The following is a 16,244-nucleotide window of genomic DNA, read 5'->3' as shown; positions in this document are numbered from 1 at the left end:
ATCAACTGGTGGAAATAGATCCCTATAGCTGCCCCCCTCAAGTAATTAGGATTAAGGTAAAGGCTTGTTGAGTAGAGTTTAGAATCATTTATATAACCATTACCATTTAGAAATTACCCCGTAAATTATTTTTTAGAAAGTTTGGATGAAAAGATGATGGTGATATAGGATATATATTTTGTAATGGTTAAGCTCCTGTCCAGAGCTAATTTCCTTTCTAGAGAGAAGCTGGAAGAAGTTACTGGGAAAACAATCTGTTTGTCTTCTAATGTGGGGAACAAGATAATCGGAAATTGAAACCTGTGTAACTCAACTTTTGCCGACACCTCTTGCATGCTCATGCCTCTTCTTACACCATTTTCTTTTTGAATTTTTCTCTACTCCTTCCTCGATTCTCATTATTTTTTTATCTGTTGGTGTGTGAATGCAGTGGGCCTTATTTCTCTCTTTCTACGGCCCTCTGCCAATGTGTTACATGATTTGTCACTTTGAAAAAGGATGATTCTTGTCCTGAATATTAATCGCATGTCATTTTCATATAGGTTTTTATGGATAGTCATGTTCTAGTTTCATTTTGAGTTCTTGCTTCACACTTCACGAATTAATGTGTCAAGAGTACAGTAGATTGTGAAATTCGCTGCGATTCACAGCCATTTTGGCTTTTATCAAAGCTTCTTCCATCACAACATGGGATGCAACCATGTGAGAGTGAGCCATAGGGTTGTGGATGGAGCAATTTCCAAAGTATCTAATTTTAAATCCAACACTCTATTTTGTACTCATGTGTTGCGTGTATCTGCTTGTTTTTGTCTCACAGATCATACAAGGCAAACATGACAAGCCAAACAAAGAAAATAAACGGTAAATGCATCAACTAGCGGGGATAAGGCCAGTGCTGTGGATCTCATCCAACTTTACTGGCTCTGGAGCGAACATTTCAAACTTAGTTTGAGCAAAGCTCATGGGGCTGCACCACCAGAAGACCTCGGTGCCATTTTTTATCTGTGCAGAGGAAACTTGATGTTTCAACAATCTATAGCCAGGCTGCAAAGGAGTTTTCCATTCCAATGAATTGGAAATTGCGGATTGTTAACACAAGAAGAGCTTCAATACCTTACTTTGCTTCAATACCTTATTGGAAATTGCTGATAATTAACTATTGGATTATACACTCACAATTATGATTTGATTTAAATGCATAATTGTAATTTTTGCAAGGATGTTAATTATATCTCAAAACTCTTATGCATTTTCTTCTTTTATGAATGAAATTATAGAGTTTGCCCCCCCCCCCCCCCCCCTCTACCCACCCAAAAAAATAATAATAATAATAATAATAATAATAATTGTGATGGATGTTTTTGTTTGACTCTGGATTTTGTAATTGAAGGAGTGAATATTAATGGAACAAAATAGAAATACTGGACATGGTATTAATTTTTTTTTTTTTTTTTTTTTGAGATTGCCCTTTTATATATTTCTATTTTATATTTTTCTCCACTCTAATTTTATATATTTATCAATGAGTTTAGATCATTGTCATACAATAAAGATTTGGATTAATTGGTAAAAAAAATACATTCTTATTAGGTCATATATTATTTAGTTTAAGGTTTAATTTTTTTTGTGACAAGTCGTGGAAAAAGTCATTGGCACCGGAGAAGTTGAAAAATTGACCAAAAAAGTTGTTGGAAAGTCAATGACGGTAGTTAGTGGTGATGAGGTGGGACATATAGGTGACACGTGTACAGATGAGTGATATTTGAATAGATAAATAGATATGTGACACGTGTACAAAATATGTGATACTTGAATAAATATATAAATTTTAAACAAATACACGTCCTTGTGGACAAGTGATTTCTTTTGGCTGAAAAAAATTTAAACTTCAACCTATTAGCCCAACAATTTCAGAAATTTTTTTCATATTAATACAATTTTATTATTCTTTTTATCTTTATTCTTGGTATAAAATTGTGATGACTGTCCTCTCATTCCGTAGTTTGCAATGGTTTTCAACCAAGTTAATACATGAAGCACTAAAATATTATTGTCTCTTTTAGCTTCTTCTGCTTCTACATATGTAACGCCCTGACCTTTTACACGTCATCGATATTGTTCGCTTTGGCTCACACCTGCACGGATTTGTTCTTCCCAGTGAGTCACCCATCCTACAACTACTCCAGCCTAAGCACACTTAACTAGGGAGTTCTAATAGGGATTTTACCACTTGAAAAAGGCCTCGATGCTATATAAGGGTTCAAGTTTTTACTTTCATAACGCAGGAACTTTCCCTCCATTCCCGATGTGCGACACCGGGGCCTTACAAACAAAAACAAACTACTAGTCCAAATTTTTCAAGTGAACCACGGCTCTAAAACTTCATCTTGATTGTCTTCAGGATAACCTTCCCCGTCGTAAGCTACTTTTTCACTTGGTATAACACGCCATGAGCTTGGAATGCCCAGTAAAAACACACACACCCCTATATCTTCTATCAATCAATCAACCATACACAAAACAAATTAGGTAACATAACATATTTACTTTAAGGTTTTATGAATTAGTAGTTAGACTAGGCATCTAGAACCCCCCATAGAGATCCTTCTACCCAACCACAAGATTAAACACCGGACTGCTTAGAACTCCCCATTTTGCTGCTTTGCAGACCTTACCACCCATGTTCACCTCCCGGTTATTTACCGGCCAGCGACATCGATGGACCTCAAAAGGGACGGCCAAACAAGTGGGCTCGCTTACACCCCAAATCGTGTATAGGGCTCGCTTACACCCTGCACATACCATACCAAAGGGCTCGCTTACACCCTGAAACCACCGTATAGAGTCTGAATACATCCGTGTCAACCTAGGGGCTCGCTTAGACCGCTTGCGCAAGACATAACTCATTTGGTTTTAATTCCATTCACATGTTTATTACATAAATCATTCTGAAGCACAAGGGTGAACGTCACCCATTACCAACCCCTTTCCATTTCCCATTTATTAGATCTTTTGCAAAGCAAGCTAGTCACATTCGGTAATATAAAAGAGCATGAGACAAACATAAGAAATGAATGATAATCATACATATGTATGGTAAGGCAAGCAAATAACATTAGGCATGCTTTAAAATACTTAGAGACAAACAACACAATAAAACACCATTTCCAGTACTGTTCGGTTCTGCAGGGCTAACAAGAGTGCTTTGGGAAAAATACTTCTAGGTCAAATTAGGGGCTGAAAGAGAATAGAAATAATAATTAACCTGTCTAGTTTCAATTCCAATTCACAAAATGTGCATAGCACCTCCAGAAATTCATCTACAAGCTATATTCGAAAACCTGTCCAGATTTGTCACCCGTTGGGAAAATTAGTTTTCCTCTCAATCTACCCAATGATTTTCACCCAAATAAATTCCATTGAAAATAGGACTCAAAATCCTAAATTTGTACAGAAGAACTAAACTGAGATGATTTTTTTGGAATTTTATAAAATTGCAAGAAGTTGACTGTTTTTTAGAGACTCAGGACCAGATTTTTAAACAAAGTATCCAAGCCCTAAAATCACACAATTAGGGGCTAATAAAATTACCACAAGCTCTAAAAACACCAAATAGCCTACAGTGAATTCAGATTGAAGAAATAAATAAATTTGATATTTCTTTTAAATTAGAGAAGTTATAGCAGTGCCTAATTTGACAAATTTGTAAGGCAAAGTCACTAAATCAAACCAACACTCTTATATACATCAAAAACCCTATTTCCCATTAATATGCAACACAAGAGGGAATCTAACAATAGGATGGGATGGTGAAAGAATTGGAGAAGACAAGTGTTCTTACCTTGACTTAAGAAGGCACCCTTTTTCTTCCTTTTCTTTTTTTTCTTTCTTGTTTTCTTGCTTTCCTTCTTTTTCTCTTCTTTTTTTTTTTTTTTTCTTCTTCTTACTTCTCTACTTCCCTTGAGCCAACTCTCCCTTTCTCACCCTCTCCTTTTACCTTTTGGTTTGACAGTGTTTTGTAAACCTCTAGTGGAACTCAAATCAGTTATATATGTTATAACTCTGCTTATATATGTATATTAAAATATTGTGGTTTTCTCTTTTGTTTGAGTTGTACTTTATATATTTCTCTTGTGGTCTCAAATTTTTTTGTAACGCCCCGACCCTTTACACGTCATCGATATTGTCTGCTTTGGATCACCCCCGCACGGATTTGTTCTTCCTAGTGGGTTACCCATCCTAGAACTACTTCAGCCTAAGCATGCTTAACTGAGGAGTTTTAATAGGGATTTTCACCACTTGGGAAAAGGCCTCAATGCTATATAAGGGTCCAGGTTTTTACTTTTATAACTCAGGAACTCCCCCTCCATTCCCGATGTAGGACACCGAGACCTTACAATCCACCCCCCATAAGGCTGCACGTCCCCGTGCAGTAGCCTGCCAGCTCACAAGCCCGCCCACATGCACCGAGAGACGCCAGGGGCCCACACTCGGTACTCCGGAGAGTCGGTTCTGATACCATATGTAACGCTCCGACCCTTTACACGTCATCGATATTGTTCGCTTTGGGTCACGCCCGCACGGATTTGTTCTTCCTAATGGGTCAACCATCCTAGAACTACTCCAGCCTAAGCATGCTTAACTGGGGAGTTCTAATAGGGATTTTACCACTTGGGAAAAGGCCTCGATGCTATATAAAGGTCCAGGTTTTTACTTTTATAGCCCAGGAACTCCTCCCGCCGGTGTCCCACGTCGGGAATGGAGGGGGAGGTCCTGCGCTATAAAAGTAAAAACCTAGACCCTTATATAGTATCGAGGCCTTTTCCCAAGTGGTGAAATCCCTATTAGAACTCCCCAGTTAAGCGTGCTTAGACTGGAGTAGTTCCAGGATGGGTGACCCACTGGGAAGAACAAATCCATGCAGGCGTGACCTAAAGCGGACAATATCGATGACGTGTAAAGGGTCAGGGCGTAACAACATATACACAAATTGACACACATGCAATTATAAAGAAGCTATTCCCATAGCAATTGGGGTTACATACTTTCAGTTTATGGGATTTGTAAGTGATTCTTCTTTGTTATAACTTAAAAAAGTCAAAAAGTTAAAAAGTTACTATCATATTTAAGTCACATTATGTTATTTAAGTCACATCACCTCTTTACCACATCACTTCAAACTCAATCCATACCCAATTCATATTTCATAAAAAGTAAAAAAGTGCACTTATTTAGATCATCCCAAACCTTATAGTTTGTGCTTATGAGGATGTGCTATATTGGAAATGAGGTGGTTGCTGTGCAGGGATTGTGCAATAATATGAGCCAATTTTGGAGTCCGTTTTAATGATTTAAATTGTTCATTTTTTAGAATACATCAAGTATAATATACCTGCAAAAAATCAAGTTATCGTTAATCTTTTTATCGACTCACATTTGTATTTAGTTTTATATTTCAAATTTTATTTGTTATTTATTTTTTTTTTTTATTTTTTTTTTTTATAGATACAAATTTGAGTTAATAAAAAGGTTAATGATGCCCGATAAATTTGATTTTTTACAAGTATATTATACTATGAACGATTTAATTTATTTAAGTAAATCTCGAAATGGAGCTATATGACTGCACAATAGTGACCACTATGCCACCCCTTTTTTGGCATTTGACCATAGCCCATCATCATCATTTTCCTTCTGGCTAAACAATCACATTCATAATCAAAATTTCTCCAATTTTTTTTTTTTCTTTTCTTTTTTTGCAGACAAATTACAAAACAACATTTTGTGTTGATAATACACAGTGCCGCGGTAGGAGGGGTACATGGAGAGAGAGAGAGAGATAAATTATCATTAATCTTTCTGAACAAATAAGTAAAACATGTGGTTGACATTGTTGTTTGTTCCATAAACTGCCAACTCCCCTAACTATCTCCTCACCGGAACATTAATCACAACATAACACAAACCCGTTCCTGTTTCTTTTCCAGTCATCCAATCCAACTCCCAGAAAATAGAATTATATTTGAAAAGAAGAATGAGAAAAAGACAGGAATAAACAACACAATGCTTTATGGTTAAACATTAGGTTTTGGTGAATTATGAGGTAACTGATGGTGATAAGGCGAAGCATGTGAACCGTTTGGTATCGAGAGGCTTCGTGGATGTTGCTGCCCATTTCTTTGAAATGATGCAACCTGTGTTCTTATATTGCCGTGTCTAGCATTTGGACTTGAGCCGATGCGGTCAGCTTGCATTGTCTGGAAATAATATGATGAGCTAGCCATGTCCTTGAGGTTTGGCAGTGGCTTTAATGATTCAACAACTTCACTCATCAGAGGTCTGGCTTTTGGATCACGGCTAAGGCAGCGAGCAGCCAATTGTGCAGCTTTCTGGGCACCTTTTATTGAAAAGTGACCTTCGAGCCGGGGGTCTATCAGTCGGTAAAACCTTTTTCTCTCTCCCAGATGTGGTCTTGCCCACTCTACTAGATTGTGTTCCCCATTGGGTCGGTTTTTGTCCATCGATCTTCTACCAGTCAGCATTTCAAGCAGAACCACGCCAAAGCTGTAAACATCACTCCTTGATGTAAGATGTCCTGGTATAAAAAAATAAGAGAATATCAGAATATTGAATCTCAAATCACAACCCATGTGTATTAATGACATTCGGAAATTTTTGAGTCTGGTTGGTGAACAAATATCATTAGAAAACACAAAGGTTTTCCATCCTCATACTGTTAAACTTGAAGACTGATGCACAATCCATAATTTAAGACCGGTAATTCATAATAAGGCCTTTTCATTTCTTTTTGTTTTTTAAGTGCCCTTTCATTAAAAACAAAAAAATAATTAAAAAGCACCTCCGTGTTTGTTGCAATGTGTTTGCGATTGTAATGATAACAACAACAACAACAAAAGCACAAAATGAATGGCTTAAGGCAACCCATTAAAGTGTCTATAGAAAAATTAATGGACAATATACCTCTAAATTTGAAATTGCATATATTTTAAATTATAAAATGGCAAGAGTATAATAGAAAGTATTAAAAATCCAATAATGATAATTGTATGAGTATCGTATGGCCTACTAGACAATCTAATTAAATAAAAATGGTCGATACTAAAAAAAAATAATGGACAAAAGCAAAGTTCAAGATGATGACACCACGACAATTCAATATCTTTGTAGGAGCAGAGAACTCGAATGGAATGGAAATTCCAACATGGCATCATCTGAAACTTAGCTTTGAGTGGTATTCCTTGAAAAATAAATAAATAAATAAATAAACCAATGGCACAATTACCATGGGCAATAAATAAGGACACTAAGCTACTAAATCAGTGCTGTCATCAGATGAAGTATCAAGAAATTTTAGATAAAAACAAAACAGAACTAAAAATACCTTTGGTGTTTACTGCAACAGAAAACGTACTACACCTTAGTTCACACAGGATGAAAGTTTTCTATTGGATTCTCTATTTTTTTTTTTTTTTTTTTCCAAATGTTTGAACTGAACCAGAAATCCACAGAAGATAGATAACCAAAATACAAAAAGTACAGGCTAGAGAAGAGGTTCATTCACCGAAACAAAGAGGTGAGGCCCGTTACCTGTCATCACATATTCTGGAGCTGCATAACCATAAGTTCCCATTACACGAGTAGAGACATGAGTCTTGTCTCCCTCAGGACCATCCTTGGCAAGTCCAAAATCTGAAAGTTTGGCATTGTACTCCTGGAATGACATTTTATTAGAAAATGAAGGAATCAGAGAAGCAATGTAAAATTCCCCCAGATATATTACATACGGCGTCTAATAGGATGTTGGAGGTTTTAAAATCTCGATATATAACTGGCCTTTCTGCTTCCTCATGAAGAAAAGCCAGGCCCTTTGCAGCACCAAGAGCAATTTTCATCCTGATGGACCATGGAAGAGGTAGGGACCCTGCACATAATGGTTATTATGATAGAACACTGAGCAATCATATTCTAAGCTGAACTGCCAATACCAGTCCAGATCCAACAATGACTAAACTTTAACATTAGCAAAATTGCACAAATTAACAGGCCAATTTCTCGTATTCAATTAAATATCATATTTGCATTATAACCAGGCAACATAAATTTGTGAAAAGAATAATGCACAAAAACAAGTTGAATTTTATCCCATGCTAAGATTCGCTTTATTGCCTCTAAATAGTAGCTTTGGGTTGGGGGAGTACAGTTGTTTTTAGCAAAAGGAAGACCTAAAAGACTTTACCCAGTTTTAGTCCTGCCAAATATGGAAATTTAGGATAGGTGGCGAACTTAGTATAAACCTATATGTATTATCTATGCCAACTGAATACCCAAACCTTTGTGGGGAGCAATGGCTCCTGCAAAGAGAAGTATGGTCACATTGGAAAGTATACTTTCCTTTCAACATAGGAAATAACATCAACTGATTTTCTTTCCTATTATAAATGACTAACATTTTGGTCCAAAGGAATCATCAAAGAATTTACCACCAAAAAAAAAAAAAGGTTCCTAGAAGGGGGCTGGATTGAAACATGAGAAAGGATATACTCCACCCATTCTAACAGGACACTTAAAAGAATTTGAGACCAGACTAGCAGCTCCACAAGCATAAGTACTATGGTATAGCAACTTAGTTCAACATGCTTCTCCAGTAGCTTTGATTCTTTGTGTATATATTTCGTATACCTCACCTTGTTTTCTGAACTTATTTCTGCAAGACACCCTTTCCATGTCACAAGCAATTTCTGCAATAGTGATTCACTAATTGTTTTTTCATGCTCAAAATAAACACATGAATTATTTAAGTGGCAGTGATTTGATTCTCATCTGTCTCCTTCAGAACAGCTGAATAATTTGCTTGGACACTCACAGCATCATGTATTTTTTTACTCCATACAAGTGAAAGGAGCCAATCCCATCATGTAAATGTATTGAAAATACTAATATCTCAGCTAAGATAAAATATAACACTAAAGAAAGGCAAAGATTAATATGTTTGTTTTTCATATTATCATTAATACAACTTGTCTAGTCCACTAAGAAAACTGATTGTCACATTATTTTTCTAATCTGTTAAAATATCCAGTCTCCAACATAAAGATCACAAGTAGTTTATAAACTTCCTGTTGCAATCACCAAAGTCGATTTGGAATTCCTTATTATATCATAAACCAGACTAAAACAACATTTTTTAGGGTGACGCTCAAGACCAAAATCAATGTGGCTTGAGATAGTTAGGAAATTTTTTTTTTTTTTTTGATAAATAAGAAGCCAATATTCTTAAAAACAAGCATCAAGCTGATGCCAAGAATACATTATAGACCAAGCACCTAACCAAGAAGATCATCCAAAAAATCAAGAAAAGAAAACACATCCAGCTCATTCCACCCCTCACCCAACAATACGAAACCACCAGGAACCTATTCTGCAAACAAGACAGACACCACCAACCCTTGAAAGATACGCCGATTATGCTCCAACCAAATCAACCACATCAAACACAACGGGGCCAAAGCCCAAGCCTTCTGATGCTTCTTCCAGACCCTACGCCATGCCCAACTTGACAGAACACCCTCGACGCTCCATTGCTGAACCCAAACCACGCCAAAAACCGAATAAATCAAATCCACAACAGATAAGCCACAGGACAATGAAGGAAATGTGCCGTTGTCTCCACGTCACTACAGTACATGCAACACCGGTTAACCAAAATATACTGCTGACAGACCAAATTATCAATTGTCAAAATCCTGTCTAACACCGCCATCCAAGCAAAGAAAGCAACCTTAGAGGGGACCCCCGCAAGCCAAATACTCCGCCAAGGGAACAAGCCACCCACACTTTCCACCAGAGCACGATAGAATGATGAAACCGAAAAAATGCCCTTTGCCCCATTCAACCGCCACACCATACAGTCCTCCCCCTCCCCTCCCACTTGCACGCCATATAGAAAACCCATCAACTCCACCACACACACACACACACACACACACACACACACACACACACAACGGAATAAAATGAAAGCCATAAGTTTCAAAAACAAGTAATTTTGGTAGAAGCCATGTATCCATCAAGGGGAAACCAAAGAAGTCATAGAATAAATACCAGGGTGCTTTAAGGAGATAGACAATGAATGTACTACACCACCACAAATACAGATCCATAATATGAAAATTACATTCATTCTTCTTTCTGATTCATGTTACACAGAAATACAAACATGAAACTACACATACACAGTTCAAAAAAAATTTCCTTCATGTGGACTCTGATATTTCTCTATGTCATATACAGTATCTGTATTTCTTATTTAAAGAAAATCTTTTATTGACGGCATAATCAGCACGAAAATTCATGAATTCAATTTTACTAGAATCCCATGAAATTAAGTCGACAAGTAACAAGATAAATTTATGAGCATACATTACGCAGAATGCTCAATAATTCCAGCTCAAGTAAACATAATTCTCCACATATGACATACCTTTGGTAAAAATAATAAATTTTTAATTTATTTTGGTTTTCTAGGGAAAGTAAGATAATAATACACAATCCCAATCACAGGCTGAACACTGCACCCTTCCTTTTGGGTATGACAGGAGATACCAAAGTTACAAGCTGGAGGTTGAAGAGGATAGATTTCAAGTCCACTCCACCTAGAAGCAAATGGTCAACTTTCTATTGTACCTAAATACCAGAAACCTAAATACTGAACAATTATGGTCCAAAATTTCTATTTTCCTCTTTAACCAATAAATAAAATAAATAAATAAAATAAAATAAATATTTGTGGTCCAAAATATCAAGGAAAAAGGAGCAACGTATCAAAAGAAAAGCAGTTACGTACTCCTAAAAAGGTGGTTTTCCAAGCTTCCTCGAGGCATGAACTCATACACTAGCAGCCTTTGATCATCTTCAATGCAGTAACCAATCAGTTTAACCAAATTAGGATGAATGAGGTCGCCAAGAAAACTAACTTCAGCCTGCCATTGAGATGAGATGTGAAAACAGCCAAGAACTAAAACGATAAGAAAAGAAAAGGCAAACAGAAGACGAAGTGTTCATAAGTGAAATGCAATAGGAAAGTATCAAACCAGCCATTCTTTGTGACCCTGAAGCCCATCATGGTTGAGGGTTTTCACAGCAACAGTAAGTCCTGTGCCAGGTTTCACTGGTGCAGTTCCATTCTCTTCAATCCACCCCTTGAATACGCAACCAAAACCACCTTCACCAAGAAGACTCTCAGGTCTGAAATTTCTCGTTGCCCACTTAAGATCATTAAATGCAAATTTTCGAAGCCGAGAAGAAACTTTTAGTTCCTCTTCAAGTTTGGATGTGGATGAATTGCTTTCTGCATTACTTGTGGTTGTTGATGATACTGCAGGAGCAACAGTGTTGTCTCTGCTTGTATCATTTGTAGATTTTGTTTCAGCTGGCACACACAAGGAAACAACTTGTAAGAAATAGATATAAAGCATCAAAACAGGAAAAGTTCTAGTTGGTTGGTCTTATATAGCACCCAAACCTCACGCATTCTGCCATTATGCTGATAGGATTAAACAAAATTCTACGTGCTCTGTACCCAAACGAGATCCAGTTTAGTGAAAACAAGTTCAGGGACATGACTACATGTATTACAAGGGTGGTCTAACAGCCACACAAGAAGTAAACAGAACACCTTAAAAGATGATGCAAGTATGGCCACACAACAACAATTTAACACAACAGAACCAAGGACAAAATACAAGTGACCTATGAAACATGCATTTCACATACCACCAACTACTGATTTAACAAGAACATGTTTTCTCTGTAAATAACAATATGCAAGGTTTTGAAAAGCAGTTGTGGTTGCCGTAACGGTTACGGTGATGCAGTAGCGGTTATGGGGTGTAAAGGCCGTAGCGTAACGGTTGCGGTAACTGGAAGCGTGAATTTATTTATTTTTTTTCGCACAATTTGAAGAAAACTAACCGATACGCATATTTTTTTATTTTTTAATTTTTTTTCAGAATAACATTTATTAGGGTTTAAAATAAATTTTGATCAATTTTTGTTAATTTTTAAGTATGATTCAATATATTTCATATTTTCAAATTACTAAAAAAGGAGCTTCTTATATTTTATTTCAATAGTTAATGATTTTAAGAATAATTGATTTTAAATGCCTACAAATTATTTTTTATCAATATTTGAACTAACTGAATAAAAAATATTCACAATTATTAAATGAAAGGATTATAAAATAAAAATTGTGCTATAAATTGAAAAAAAAAATTATAAAGAAAAAAAATTCATATAAGATTTTTTCTTTTAGGCTTGGATCACTTGTATTTGTTCCGTTTTTGTAAGCTTTTGTTTTGTTTTGTTTTTTTGTTTTTTTGGAAAAAGAAACTATTCAGAATATTGTAAAAGGGTGTAACAATATCTAACGGACCGTTACGGCTGTTACAGTACCGCTACGGCTGTTAGAGTACTGCTACGACCATTATGTAATACAAAAACCGCCGTTACACATGTGAATTTCCATCACACCGCTATAACGGCCGTAACGGGCGGTAGTGACCACCACAACCATTACGTAACGGCATTATGTAATGGTTGCGGCAGCATTTTAAAAACTTGACAATATGTTAATGCAATGTACCACCAGATGAAAAATTATTCAGATCTTGCCTTCTAAACATTAATAAACTGCACAGCATTTGATGCATGTTCCACTGAACTACTAATATCAAGGAGAAGTAACTTTTAAAGTGAGCAGGAGCCTCTGAATTCCCAGCTGAGATACTTTGAGGTTGGAAGACGATAATAATACATAATAATAAGAATAAACCAAACCAAGTCTTGTGCCCCAATCAATTGGGGGTATATTTACTAAAGTATCCCATGTCAATCTAGGTCTTACAATTATCCAATATATCAATCACAAAATCGTAATAACTTTCGTTTTTTTGTGACTTTTGATTTTTTAATTTGACAATGAATAGTTAATCTTATTATTTGATTCTGTGCAGTCACCCTTTCATATCAAGGAACTATTAGAGGCATAGAAGGGGGATTTGAACCAAGGCTACCAACTCCAATTCTTCTTGAGGGAAAAAATTTAGTGCTCTACATAAAATAAAAATCGGGTTGAAAGTTCATTTGAACTTCAAGGAACAAGGTCTTATTGCTAATGGATACCCAATAGACATACAAAATAAAAATATAATCAAAAGGGTAAGAGCACCATCACCATTAACCTGCCAAACAATGAACTTTGAAAGCCAACACAAAAGCAATAACCCATGATCCACCATTCATCACATTTTCACAACTTTTGTCCATTTCCATAACATCCAACACATAGTCCAATAAAATTTCCAACCACGAAAGAGGTACAAAGGAGGAAAGATCGATAATATACAAGAGAATACTAAAAAGCCAGTTCTATACAAGGAATATTGAGAGGGAGGGGGGGGGGGGGGTTGATGACATTTATTAATTTGGATTTTTTTGTTACTTCTTGTCTAGTATGGGTATTTTTGTATTTTAGTTATCTTTAAGTCATTAGAGTATTTTCTTTATTTAGTGTGTATTAATCAAGCCTTGCAATATGATTATGGGTTAATGTAATAATAATATGGTTTCCCTCCAAGTTAACATTCTCTTTATATTATACTCTCTTGTTTATGATCCTTGCTCCTTTGAGGTTGTACCTCTTTCGTGGTAGAAAATTTGATAAAAATTCAAGTAACACAATTACCAAAACCATGATCTATTATATACTTGATATGTCGCAACTAAAATCCCATCCACTCCCGCCATTAATACAAAAAGAACCAATCCAGCCACCATTACCACTGCCACCAAGCTCCCTAACCACATCATCACCAACACCTTAGTTTCCATCATGGAAATTGCTTACAAAATCCAATCACCAGTCAACACCACACAACAATCATGATAACTGAAATAACTGCCATGTCCATAATACCTTTCTATTACAACTACACAAACCAATCATTTCCCATGTTTTATAACCAATCAACTTAAACACATTAAATAGTTGGCTTATTGATCAGCAACTAACAGTTCCAGGATAACAACGTGACTTTTCTTTTCTTTTTTTTCCCCACTTCAATTATACCTATTTCAATCAAGACATACATGCTCTACTTGGTTTATTGATTGCTGAGGGAAAAAGTAAAGAAAATACTGAGGAAATCACTGTTCCCTCTAGTTTCCAAAGAAAAACAATTAGCAAGAGAAAATAGTGAAATTTTTTGAATTCTAGATATCACTTCTCTTTTTCATGATTCATATCATATCATAAAAACTTCTAATCTAACATTTTTAACTTAAGAGGAAAAAATGAAAAATATCAGCTTTCCTTTTCACTTTGCTTTCATTTTCATTTTCCCTTATCAATTCTAGGTTGCATATAATGTTCAAGATATTTCAATGGGTGAAGTTATTTATATTACCCCTAGAGACATCCATCCTGTCCTGTATATGTATGCAAGAACAAAAAACCTTCTTGACACAATGGGGTAGTAGTCTCTCCGCATCTTGAATTATTTTTCCTTCTTTTTTTCAACTATAAGTTGTTGTCACGTTTTGATCAACAAAATCGGTACTGATGCATTCCAGCTCAAATTAATAACACAGAAGAAGCTAAGATAAACATCATATATCCCCAAATATGCACAAATAGCAATTACATTTAACTCCTTCAAAAAGGTTAAATGAAGTGAATTAAGAAATGTAAATTTCAACACAACAAATAACAATTTCAAAGGAAGTAAAGGATTACCGCAATGAGTACTGATGCCACTAACAGAGCTATCCACTTTAGATCTTGAAGAAATACAGCTGCCAATAAATCTCAACCTAACCCAACATCCAGTCTCCTCCACAACACCATCTTTCTTCTTCCTATTCTTTGATTTTGATTTGCCCACATCCCATGACTCTCCCTTCACACCCTCTGCACCTAATCCCATATTTTACAAACCCAAATATCATTAAAAAGTCTTCAAATCACCCACCCTCCTCCTCCCTCCTCTGAAACCTTCATCACACAACCCTAAAAACAAAATTCCCCATCAGTCCTTCACTTTCAGAACTATTTCCCCAAAGACCTTTGAAAATCAGAAGAAATAATTCAGACCCACTTCATAAAATCTCTCAGAGACAACGTCAAAACCCCCTCCACCCACCTCCTAAGACAACACGAGAAAGAAGAGATTTCCAAACAGTACTTGGCAATTCCTCAGAAACCCACCAAAAATCAGAAGATATTACTCAGACCCAATTCAGAAAATCAGGCAAAGATCACATTAGATACTTGACAGAGAGATGAATGATTCAGATCACATGCTCGACGACCTTTACAAGCCAACTGGAAGAACCCTGCTCAAGAACACAGTACAAGCTGTATCAGATAAAATCTCAGCTCAAAAGTAACCCCAAGAGATGCCTGCTCTGCTCCTCCAAGATACTGAGAAATCTCAACAAAGCACTCAAAGAAGCTGACCAGTTGAAAAGGCTCAAAAACATATGTAAATAATAATAATAATAATAATATGTTGCACATATATACTGGAAATGATAATTATGTATAAATTAAGCGAATTATCGGTTCTCTAAATTTTTTAATTGAATCGAAGACAACTAAAGCAAATAGGAGCTGCCCGGAGAATACGGGCAGTGGGCTTTGAGCTGCCCGAAGTGCCCATGAGAGAGCGGAACCATACGAGTACGGCGCATTGGACGCAATGATAGGGCAGCCAGAGGAATAGTTTGGGGAAGACAAGAAAGCTAAAACAGGGAGAGACAGAGACAGGGGGGGCAGTTTGGGCGGTACAAAGAAGTGGAAAACTTGGGCAGTTCGGGCAGAGAGAGTTGAAGAAGTTGAAATGCATGCGTGGAAAGCTATAAGGATCCGTTTATTTGAGAGATAGATTGGTTGTGATTGGTACGGAGGAAATTAATAAGGAGAGTATTATTACGGACGTGGTAAGAAAAAGAGTGATATTATATGTATTAATTGACATATTAATTAGTATATTAATATTAGTTATAATTTTATTATTGATCTTATTTATTATATAAATTATAATTATTAAAAATATTTTAAATTATGTCATATTATTAATTAGTATACTAATTGGTGTATATAGTATTATTCCAATATTTGTTTGATAATCAATGAATTAGCAATAATTTCTATTTATTTTAAG

The 16,244-nt window shown here is 35.9% G+C and overlaps 2 protein-coding genes across 7 annotated transcripts in view; one reads left to right on the top strand and one right to left on the bottom strand.

The window, feature by feature from the left end:
- LOC114307161 (UPF0496 protein At3g19330) overlaps positions 1–1,249 on the top strand; it is a 32,744-nt gene extending 31,495 nt beyond the window's left edge. For all 6 annotated transcript variants that reach the window (XM_082891995.1, XM_082891999.1, XM_082891997.1 and 3 more), the window contains one exon: positions 818–1,249. In XM_082891995.1, the coding sequence (XP_082748121.1) occupies positions 818–878 (61 nt within the window). In that variant the 3' untranslated portion in view covers positions 879–1,249. The remainder of the gene's footprint in view (positions 1–817) is intronic.
- Positions 1,250–5,836: 4,587 nt separating this feature from the next.
- LOC114257230 (serine/threonine-protein kinase PBL34) lies at positions 5,837–15,965 on the bottom strand. The gene is made up of 6 exons (XM_028196997.2): positions 14,816–15,965; positions 11,112–11,449; positions 10,865–11,000; positions 7,806–7,942; positions 7,609–7,732; positions 5,837–6,595 (listed from the first exon to the last, which is right to left on the bottom strand). The coding sequence occupies exons 1-6, from the start codon at positions 15,003–15,005 to the stop codon at positions 6,075–6,077; spliced, it is 1,446 nt and encodes a 481-aa protein (XP_028052798.2). The 5' UTR covers positions 15,006–15,965; the 3' UTR covers positions 5,837–6,074.
- Between the last annotated feature and the right edge of the window lie 279 nt (positions 15,966–16,244).

Source organism: Camellia sinensis, chromosome 10 (genome assembly GCF_055761805.1).
Source record: "Camellia sinensis isolate YWXY chromosome 10, ASM5576180v1, whole genome shotgun sequence".
NCBI classification, from domain to species: domain Eukaryota; kingdom Viridiplantae; phylum Streptophyta; class Magnoliopsida; order Ericales; family Theaceae; genus Camellia; species Camellia sinensis.
Note: the sequence above shows the minus strand (reverse complement) of the source record. Positions and strands in the feature narration are given on the sequence as shown.

Bases quoted from the DNA above. Each gene is read 5' to 3' on its own strand.
- LOC114257230 (XM_028196997.2), bottom strand. From the start codon at position 15,005: ATGGGATTAGGTGCAGAGGGTGTGAAGGGAGAGTCATGGGATGTGGGC. The intron at 11,450-14,815 runs GTAATCCTTTAC...TGTGTGTGCCAG, and splicing joins TGGCATCAGTACTCATTGCG to CTGAAACAAAATCTACAAAT. The intron at 7,733-7,805 runs GTATGTAATATA...ATGTCATTCCAG, and splicing joins CCAACATCCTATTAGACGCC to GAGTACAATGCCAAACTTTC.